The following is an 11,073-nucleotide window of genomic DNA, read 5'->3' on the forward strand; positions in this document are numbered from 1 at the left end:
TGGTCATCATGACCCACTTAACGGTATGCCTGTTCGTTAAACTGCTTATAGGGAGGAGACTAGTGAGCCTCTAGTCTACTAGAAGCGTTGATGGTCTAATTCAATAAAGAGACGTTGCTGCTCAATGTTATTGTTTAGCGTTACTGTACGCTGAGCGGCTGCTACGGCCTATTCATTGTGCAAACCTCGTGAAGACCACTTTTGAGTCACCGTGTCCATCTCCAAGCTACCTTTCCCGCTCCACGAGAAGCGCGCGGGACAGTTGCTCCGCAACTCTGACGCAAGCTTGACGTTAATTAAGTGTGTTTTAGTTCATTATGGCAGGAGAAGATTTCCAGCCGAGTTTGAGTTACAGAGGTTGTGTGGATTATTGCATACCATATTTATCCCCCGTTATCAAAATATGAGGAACAAATCGTCTGTGCGCAGTTAGGGAAGTAGCCTGGATGCGCACACTGTTCTAGAACGGCGGAGGATTCCAACAACATAGGTGGATGTCCTGAACTGTAGATTTTCTGTGAAGGTAAATGACATGATTTTGTTTTGCAAATGAATAATAGGATATGGTCTGTTTTTATTTCAATACTTGTTGGCTAAAGGATATCTGTTTGTTCAACTCTTACGCTGCTACGTAGGCTATAGTCTTTCCTCACATAAATAGTTAAATGGAATTACACTTTTTGGAAGGTGTTGAGATTTATAGCCTAGGACTACTAGATTTAATATCACAATTGTATATTTTGTTCTTTCCTACTATATGCAGCCTATATATTGACAAAATATGTTCTCTCAATTGTGTTTACGGGAGTGGCATAATAACGGTACTCTAATCCTGGGAAAGGGACAATAGGTTTATCCAGTCACTGGGTGCCTCTGCACCATGGTGGTTTTATCCGATGGCTCTCCCCTGAGCCAGCCATGCCCCGGGGGACCGGTTCAGGTCGGTTTCTACGAGATCATCAGGACGCTGGGGAAGGGAAACTTCGCTGTAGTTAAACTGGCTTGTCACAAAGTCACAAAAACCCAGGTGCGTAATTGCGCATGCATAATGCATATGAAACATGTATTCCCTACACCATTAATCTCCAATATTCAACTCCACCTCTTCCAGTCATTGTGTTAATGATAGTTAGCATTGGCTCTCAAAATGACCTTTTACTTCATACTGGACACAGAGACATACAAATGGAATCAACAAGTCCATCTGACTCTGGGGAAGTGGATAAAGGGCCTCTTTGACAAAATCCCAAAGTATCATATCATACTAATTTGAGTGTCCCCGGATTTACATTTACTATATTATGTCTAGTATATGTGACCAGGCTGGAATGGGACCTTGGCAGCGCCTGAAGTGGCACATTATTCCCTGTATATTCACAGTGCACTACTTTTGAACAGGCTTTGGTCAAAAGTAGTGCACTGTTTAGGGGTTAGGGTGCCATTTTGAAATTAACTATCTGCTTTCTGTACACACAGGTGGCCATTAAAATCATTGATAAAAAGAGACTGGAGCCCTCTGACCTGAAGAAGATCTACAGAGAGGTCGAGGTGATGAAGCTCCTCAACCATCCACACATTATCAAGCTCTATCAGGTAGCTCCTCAACCATCCTCACATTATCAAGCTCTATCAGGTAGCTCCTCAACCATCCGCACATTATCAAGCTCTATCAGGTAGCTCCTCAACCATCCGCACATTATCAAGCTCTATCAGGTAGCTCCTCAACCATCCTCACATTATCAAGCTCTGTCAGGTAGAGGATAGAGTTGTGGAACTCTCTCTCTCTCTCTCTCTCTCTCTCTCTCTCTCTCTCTCTCTCTCTCTCTCTCTCTCTCTCTCTCTCTCTCTCTCTCTCTCTCTCTCTCTCTCTCTCTCTCTCTGCCCCCTCTCTCTCATTCTCTACATGGAAGATTTTAAAAGGTCAGGTTGTTTATCTTGTAATAGGGGTTAAGTGTATGTTTCCCAGCCCTCAGCCCAGCCACCCCCAGCTCTATGAGTCACATGGGGATTTTCAGAATGGAAAATGACGACCCCGTCAACCCACCCCTACTTCCAATATGGTTTCAAAGCAAATATTTCTTAAAACAGAGAATCTTTAACTTGTTTTTTTGTAATGGTTTTTAAGGATTCTAATATGGTCCCTGCTGTCATATTCTCGCATTACACTTTGGGCACACTCTTCCACAGGCTTACATGTAATAATGACATGGGAAATGTATATTTAAGTTGTATTTATCAGTGAGTGTGCCTCTCTTGTGTCTTGCAGGTCATGGAAACTAAGGACATGTTGTACATGGTGATGGAGTATGCCAGGAACGGAGAGATGTTTGGTAAGTGGAAGGGTATCGCTCTAGAGGTGTCCATGATGCTTGGTGCAATCTCTTAGAACAGTGTGTTTGTGTGTGTGCACATGTGTACTTGATCACTAATTATTTACAATGATTCAATCAAACAATCTGAACCAACCAATCAATTACATTCGTCATTATTCACCCTCTATCCCCTCTCCCTACATCCCATCCTCTGTCCCCTCCCTCCCATCCTCTCACCCTCTATCCCCTCCTCTCCCTACATCCCATCCTCTATCCCCTCCTCTCCCATCCTCCCACCCTCTATCCCCTCCTCTCCCTACATCCCATCCTCTCCCTACATCCCCTCCTCTCCCACCCTCTCACCCTCCTCCTCCCTCCCTACATCCCATCCCTCCCCTCTCCCTACATCCCATCCTCTGTCCTCTCCACCCACCCTCTATCCTCCCTGTCCCCTCCTCTCCCCATCCCACCCTCTGTCCCCTCCTCATCCCATCCCTCCCTCCCATCCTCTCACCCTCTATCCCCTCCCTCTCCCTCATCCCACCCTCTGTCCCCTCCTCTCCCTATCCCATCCTCCTCACCCTCTCCTATCCCTCACCCCTGTCCCCTCTCCCTACATCCCATCCTCTGTCCCCTCCTCTCCCATCCTCCCACCCTCTATCCCCTCCTCTCCCTACATCCCATCCTCTGTCCCCTCCTCTCCCATCCCATCCTCTGTCCCCTCCTCTCCCTACATCCCATCCATCCCATCCTCTGTCCCCTCCTCCCCATCCCCTCCTCCCATCCTCCTCACCCTCTGTCCCCTCCTCCCTACATCCCATCCCCCTCCCTACATCCCATCCTCTGTCCCCTCCTCTCCCATCCACCCACCCTCTATCCCCTCTCCCTACATCCCCTCCTCTCCCATCCTCTCACCCTCTGTCCCCTCCTCTCCCTACATCCCATCCTCTGTCCCCTCCTCTCCCTACATCCTCTGTCCCCTCCTCTCCCATCCCCCCGTCCTCTCCCTACATCCCATCCTCTGTCCCCTCCTCTCCCTACATCCCATCCTCTGTCCCCTCCTCTCCCTACATTCCATCCTCTGTCCCCTCCTCTCCCTACATCCCATCCTCTATCCCCTCCTCTCCCTACATCCCATCCTCTGTCCCCTCCTCTCCCATCCTCCCCCCTCCCACCCTCTATCCCCTCTCCCTACATCCCCTCCTCTGTCCCCTCCTCCATCCTCTCACCCTCTGTCCCCTCCTCTCCCTACATCCCATCCTCTGTCCCCTCCTCTCCCTACATCCCATCCTCTGTCCCCCCCTCCCCTACATCCCCCTCTGTCCCATCCTCCCACCCTCATCCTCTCCCCTCTCCCTCCATCCCTCCTCTCCCTACATCCCATCATCTGTCCCCTCCTCTCCCCATCCCATCCTCTGTCCCCTCCTCTCATCCCATCCTCTGTCCCCTCCTCTCCCATCCCATCCCATCTGTCCCCTCCCCTCTATCCTGTCTCTCCCATCCCCTCTGTCCCCTCCCTACATCCCATCCTCTATCCCCTCCTCTCCCATCCTCCCACCCTCTATCCCTCCTCTCCCATCCTTCCACCCTCCATCCCCTCCTCTCCCATCCACCCACCATCCCCTCCTCTCCCATCCACCCACCCTCTATCCCCTCTCCCTATATCCCACCCTCTGTAGACTACTTGTTGTCGTCAGGGCGACTGAGTGAGAGTGAGGCTCGCAGGAAGTTCTGTCAGATCCTGTCAGCGGTGGACTACTGCCACAGCAACCATATCGTCCACAGAGACCTGAAGGCTGAGAACCTTCTGCTGGACTCCAACATGAACATCAAAGTAGCAGGTACAGGCAGAAAGGAGAGGCTTGAGATATCACTTCTGTAGTGAATAAGAGTTCAAAGTTCATACCATTCGCAACCAAAGCTCACGCTGAGGTTGGCTTAGTTCTGTAGTTGACATGTTAGTCCTTTTAACGCAGAGGCTGCAGACCTCATGTACTTGGAACAGGAGGTTACATTTTCGTCAAGGCTTTATATAGTGGAGCGAGAAGGGTGCGTTTGAAAAGTTATATAGCCCATGTCTCTTCACAGGGGCGGGCCACTAATTGAGCAGAGCCCTAACCTTATGAAAAACCAAATCTCTCATTTGGAAGATAAAATTACATTTGATCTCTTCACCAATAATTTTATATTCAAACATTTAAATTGAACAACAATTCTATGTGACTCCGATAACTACAATGTGCAGACTTTCCACTGTAGAGTTTGTCATCGTATCATTGATGAGAATGTCCCAGATGACAACCGAACTGACATCATATTCATTAAGTACCACCGCATATGTTCAATTGGTCGGATTACCAGAATATAGTTCATTTCCCCCCACCTTCTGATGTTCCCAGAATCTCTATGTTAACCAAGGGGTTTTCAAATTTCACATCAGTAGGGTAGAGAGAGGAAAAAGGGGGGAAGAGGTATTTATGACTGTCATAAACCTACCCCCAGGCCAACATCATGACACAAGGCCTTACCCCCAGGCCTTGTCATGTGCATATGTGTCCTATGATATGAATGAGAATGTTCCAGAGGATTCACAAGGGCTTTAGGCAGGGCTTTTCAATTCCAGTCCTAGTGGGCCAAAACATCTCTGTTTTTTGTTTCTACCTGGTAGTTAATTGCACTCACCTGGTATCCCAGGTCTGAATCAGTCCCTGATTAGAAGGAGAGGATGAAAAACAGAAATATTTAGGCTTTCCAGGATTGAACAGCCCTGGCTTTAGGGATAGTATCCTCTGATATTAATGGACTTTTTCCTCTCCCTCCCTGTAGACTTTGGTTTTGGGAACTTCTTCAGTGAAGGACAATTTCTGTCCACCTGGTGTGGGTCCCCGCCCTACGCCGCTCCAGAGGTGTTTGAGGGGATTGAGTACGAGGGGCCTCCTCTAGACATCTGGGTAAGGGACCAGGAAGGGATGGTTTCTCTCCTATTCTCTTGCTTTGGGTTGATTATTTCTCTTTAACCCATTGGAATGTCATGGGAATGAAAGTGCAGAGGAAGGTTGTATGTTTTCAGATCTCAGAATCCCTCTTGCACTGTAATAACCTTATAGGTGGTTATTGTGGTGCAGAGATGATTCATCATGAATTCCATATCTTTATCTGGTAGTGACAGTAGTACTAATAGTAGTAGGAAGTAGCAGGACTGTGGTGCTCATCTCGCTCCCCTCTTTTGGTGTTCAGAGTCTGGGCGTGGTGCTGTACGTGTTGGTGTGTGGCGTCCTGCCCTTTGACGGCCCCTCTCTCCCCGCGCTCAGACAGAGGGTCCGGGAGGGCCGCTTCAGAATCCCCTTCTACATGTCCCAAGGTACTGTCCTGCAGGACTGGTGACATGACAGATTCTCACGGCACAAGGCGGAAACCGCACCCTATTCCCTATTTTGTATGCTACTCTGTAGTAGTGCAATACGTTAGTGCTGTGTATAGATTAGAGTAGTGATCGGGGCGAAAATCAATACAGTTACATATCGCAATATTATTTTGGAAGATATTATATCGATACTTTGACTCCAAGTATAGATTAAAAAAGGTATATATACAGTACAAGTCAAAAGTTTGGACACATCCACTCATTCAAGGATTTTTCTTTATTTTTTACTATTTTCTACACGGTAGAATGTAGAAACCAAAAAAGTGTTAACCAAATCAAAATAGATTTTAGATTCTTAAAAGTAGCCACCCTTTGCCTTGATGACAGCTTTGCACACTCCTGGCATTCTCTCAACCAGCTTCATGAGGTAGTTACCTGGAATGCATTTCAATTAACAGGTGTGCCTTGTTAATTTGTGGAATTTCTTTCCTTAATGCGTTTGAGCCAATCAGTTGTGTTGTGACCAGGTAGGGGTGGTAAACAGAAGACAGCCCTATTTGGTAAAATACCAAGTCCATGTGTTATTTCATACTTTTGATGTCTTCACTATTATTCTACAATGTAGAAAATAGTAAAAATAAGGAAAAACCCTTGAATTAGTAGGTGTGTCCAACCTTTTGACTAGTACTGTATATATTTAGTTTGTTGTTGCTAGGTAGCGTTAGCTAGTGCTAGTTGACTGTAGCTGTGCCAAAACTCTGGTATTTTTCATCCTATAGCTTATTCTCCATTTTCTTTTTGAATAGTGAGCCAACATGTTTTCAGCACTTTTATTTCCATGACTGATCAAATATCATATTCTCACGTTCTCACTTGTCTCTCTGCAGCAGACATATAGTGAGGAATATGTTTGGTACATCAACTCTCAATACATATCGTATGGTGATAATATTGCATTGTGAGGTCCATGGCAATTCCCAGCCCTTGATAATAGGGTGCCATTTCGGACCCATTCACAGACAACGTTAGATATGATTATAGATGTTATAAATCCATGTTGTGTTACGTCAACCAAGCTCTGCTGTTGTCACCACCAACAAAACTTTTCCTTAGGTCATAGAAAACTAAAACCAATCAAACTACAGCGGTGACCTCAGCCGGTTCTGAAACCCTCTTCATTTTGTCCCTTATCTCCCTCCATACCATCAGACTGTGAGAACCTGGTGCGGAGGATGTTAGTAATTGAACCGGCCAAGCGGATCACGGTGGCCCGGATCAAGAAGCACCGCTGGATGAAGTCGGACCCCCCGGCCACGGCAGCCCCTCCAGAGATGCCCCAGCCGACCCCTGCCCCTGATGCAGAGCCCTGTCTGGGGGAGAATTACAGCGAGCCGGTACTTGGCCTCATGCAGACCCTGGGCATCGACCGGCAGAGGACCATTGAGGTGAGTGGGAGAAATACTAAGAAACCAGTGTGAGTCCTATGTGTAACTCCATATCTGTGCAGCTACATTTTCTACTGTAATTTCAATAGCTCTCTCTCTCCCTCTCTCTCTCTCTCTCTCTCTCTCTCTCTCTCTCTCTCTCTCTCTCTCTCTCTCTCTCTCTCTCTCTCTCTCTCTCTCTCTCTCCCTCTCTCTCTCCCTCTCTCTCTCTCCCTCTCTCTCTCTCCTCCTCTCTCTCCCTCTCTCATAAGCTCCTCCCTCCCTCCCTCCTCTCCTCTCTCTCTCCCTCTCTCTCTCTCTCTCTCTCTCTCTCTCTCTCTCTCTCTCTCTCTCTCTCTCTCTCTATAGTCTCTTCAGAGCAGCAGCTACAACCACTTCTCTGCTATCTACCGTCTCATGCTGGAGAAGGTGAAAGAGCTCCGCTCCCTCAGACTGCCCCAGAGCACCGAAAAGGTGACCCCCAACCCTGACCACGACACTCTGCTACCGACCTGCATTAGTGATCAGGATCACCATGGAAACCAGGGGGAGGAGGAAGAGGAGGGAGGGGCAGCAACCCTCTCCTTAGACCCCTCCCACAGACATACTCTGGCTGAGGTCTCTGCCAGCCTCCAGCAGTGCAGCCCATCTTGTGAGTACTGAGACACACACATGCACATGCACAAATCTGAACTATCTTCATTTAGATACAAACATTTGCATGAGGTACACACACCACTATACACACAGCACTATACACACCACTATACACACAGCACTGCACTATACACACCACTATACACACCACTATAGACACACCACTATACACACCATTATACACACCACTATAGACACACCACTATACACACCACTATAGACACACCACTACACCCCACTATACACACACCACTATAGACACAACACTATAGACACACCACTATACACACCACTAGACACACACCACTATAGACACACCACTATATAGACACACCACACACCACTATACACACCACTATACACACCACTATAGACACACCACTATACACACCACTATAGACACCACTACACACCACTATAGACACACCACTATACACACACCACTATACACACCACTATAGACACACCACTATACACACACCACTATAGACACACTACGATACACACCACTATAGACACACCACTATAAACACACCACTATACACACACCACTATACACACACCACTATAGACACACCACTATAAACACCACTATAGACACACCACTATAGACACACCACTATAGACACACCACTATACATAGCCCACTTTCACATTGTCACAAAGTTACAGGGCTAAATTTCCCTACTCTCTCCTCATCTACAGGTGCTGTGGTAAACTCATCCGACCAAGCTTCCTCAGATAGTTTCTCCTCTTCCTCCTCTTCCTTCTCTGCCAGTCCCAGCCTGTCCAGCCCAATTGAGGACCCCTATATGTTACTTGTCACCACTGTGGATGGCCCTGGGACCTATAGCCCCACAGAGTCCCCCCTGGCCCTGTCCTCTACCGTGCCCAGCACTGTTGATGGCCCCTATCAGTTACTGGTCACTACCGGTCATCTGGCCCTGTCGTCCACCCTGCAGCCCCCTCCCCAGGATAGCCTCCCCATACCCAGCTTCCAGGAGGGCCGCCGAGCCTCCGACATGGACACCGGGGCTCTAACACAAGGTATGGACGACCACTTCAAAATGAAAGCACAGATCAAGTATGACAGATGGAAAGAAGAAAACCTTCTTATTTATACTGTAATTAGCTCCTGTGTTACACATTGGAGACATCTCTTGAGTTTGAATCATCTTTGATGTAGATCAGAAACGACAAAGGTCCTAGAATGGATCCTTGAGGAACTCCACAAGATATTAAGATACCTGTCAGTTTGCACACACAAACTGCCTTCTAAAATGAACATCATTCTGGAACCGTTATAAAAAATTGAGTTATAGATCTATTCTTGGTGGCTTTCATGAAGGTTTATGATGTCGTGATCTTTGACCTCTGTTCCAGGTCTGAGGGTGTTCCGCCAGAAGTTGAGGGGGGAGGCCAGCGCCAAGGGCCTGCTGGGACTGAACAAGATGAAGAGCCCCGGGATCCGGAACGGATGGTCCCCCCCAGCCTCTGGCTCTGTACCCTGCCCCCCTGCCTGGGGGGGGCGAGACCTGTCCCACTGTGTCCCCACCACACCTCTGTCAGAGGAGGGATTCCAGCAGCAGAAGTGAGGCAGACCCTTTTGTTTCTTATCATTGTGACTCAAATTATTCTCAAGCCATTTTGATGTGGGTTAAATACATTTGTCAAAAGCTTTTATGCATTTGCTTGATTTGTCTTGGACGTTGCACCTGCAACCGGTTTCATTGTATTGGAGCAAACTAAATGAAGTGCAGCCCAAGTATTTGAAAATATTAGACACCTGTTGTTCTACTGACTCTTCTCTGTGTCTTCCCCCAGAGTGATCCAGATTCCACTGTGCCAATTCCACCCGACCACACCTCTTCCTCCACGCCACCCCACGTCTTCCTCCCCGCCACCACACCTCTTCCTGTCTCCTCCCGTCCCTCCTAATGTTCCCGCTCCTCCTCGTCCTCCCATTGGTCTGTTCTCCACACACACACTGTCACATGACTTCCTCACACCCTCCCTTCAACAGAACCACTCACCACACCCACAACTACACTCACAGCTACACCCACAGCCACAACTACACTCACAACTACACCCACAGACACAACTACACCAACAACTACACTCACAACTACACCCACACTCACAACTACACCCACAACTACACCCACAGCCACAACTACACCCACAACTACACCCACAGCCACAACTACACCTACAGTCACAACTACACCCACAACTACAACCACACTCACAGCTACACTCACAACCACACCTACAGCCACAACTACACCCACAACTACACCCACACTCACAGCTACACTCACAGCTACACCAAAAGACACATCCACAACCACAATCCTACCTATCTCTATGCTCAGAGCAACCGCTAGACTTATCCCCTTCCTCCTCCTCTTCCTCCTTCTCTTCTTCAGCCATGGTGGCGTCGGCTGGCCACCTCTTGGAGACCCACCTCCATATCAGCTCTCCTCGGGTTGAGAACCACACCCCACCCTTCTCTGACACTCCTCACCTCCCTGTTCAGCCCCAGTTCCCCCACCCGAAACCCCAGTCTCAGCCTAAGCTACTGCACCCCCACCCAGAACCCCTGTCTCAACAACTACACCCCCACCCAGACCCCCGGTCTCAACTACTACACCCCTACATCCACCCCCACAACCACCCAGACCCCCAGTCTCAGCTACAGCAACCCCACTCCCACCCCCACAACTACCCAGACCCCCAGTCTCAGCTACAACAACCCCACTCCCACCCCCACAACTACCCAGACCCCCAGTCTCAGCTACTGCACCCCCACCCCCACAACTACCCAGACCCCCAGTCTCAGCTACTGCACCCCCACCCCCACAACCACCCAGACCTCAAGACTCAACTATTGCAGCCTCACCCCCACAACCACCCAGACCCCCAGTCTCAGCTACAACAACCCCACTCCCACCCCCACAACTACCCAGACCCCCAGTCTCAGCTACTGCACCCCCACCCCCACAACTACCCAGACCCCCAGTCTCAGCTACTGCACCCCCACCCCCACAACTACCCAGACCCCCAGTCTCAGCTACTGCACCAACTACCCAGACCCCCAGTCCCCACAACTACCCAGACCCCCAGTCTCAGCTACTGCACCCCCACCCCCACAACTACCCAGACCCCCAGTCTCAGCCTCAGTTACTGTATTCCCACTCTGACCCCCAGCCTCAGCCAAGGCCTTGGGCCAACCACCGCCTCTATACCCACTCCCAGACCTCCAGGCGGCCCCAGCTCCAGCGCCAGCCACGTTTGCCTCCATGCCCAGTAG

At 49.0% G+C, this 11,073-nt stretch overlaps 1 protein-coding gene across 1 annotated transcript; it reads left to right on the top strand.

The window, feature by feature from the left end:
* Positions 1 to 151: 151 nt before the first annotated feature.
* On the top strand, positions 152 to 11,073 carry LOC118376893 (serine/threonine-protein kinase SIK1-like). Its single transcript, XM_052511817.1, has 13 exons — positions 152 to 523; positions 842 to 1,027; positions 1,477 to 1,593; positions 2,267 to 2,330; positions 3,992 to 4,153; positions 5,139 to 5,263; positions 5,550 to 5,673; positions 6,886 to 7,121; positions 7,470 to 7,752; positions 8,463 to 8,804; positions 9,141 to 9,348; positions 9,582 to 9,724; positions 10,190 to 11,073. The coding sequence occupies exons 2-13, from the start codon at positions 881 to 883 to the stop codon at positions 11,071 to 11,073; spliced, it is 2,835 nt and encodes a 944-aa protein (XP_052367777.1). The 5' UTR covers positions 152 to 523; positions 842 to 880.

Source organism: Oncorhynchus keta, unplaced genomic scaffold (genome assembly GCF_023373465.1).
Source record: "Oncorhynchus keta strain PuntledgeMale-10-30-2019 unplaced genomic scaffold, Oket_V2 Un_contig_753_pilon_pilon, whole genome shotgun sequence".
Taxonomy (NCBI): Eukaryota; Metazoa; Chordata; class Actinopteri; order Salmoniformes; family Salmonidae; genus Oncorhynchus; species Oncorhynchus keta.

What these genes read in the sequence shown, in the direction of transcription:
- LOC118376893 (XM_052511817.1), top strand. Translation starts at nt 881, where the DNA reads ATGGTGGTTTTATCCGATGGCTCTCCCCTGAGCCAGCCATGCCCCGGG. An exon ending in ACATTATCAAGCTCTATCAG is followed by an intron (nt 1,594 to 2,266) that starts GTAGCTCCTCAA and finishes TGTGTCTTGCAG; the next exon opens with GTCATGGAAACTAAGGACAT. An exon ending in CACCGGGGCTCTAACACAAG is followed by an intron (nt 8,805 to 9,140) that starts GTATGGACGACC and finishes CCTCTGTTCCAG; the next exon opens with GTCTGAGGGTGTTCCGCCAG.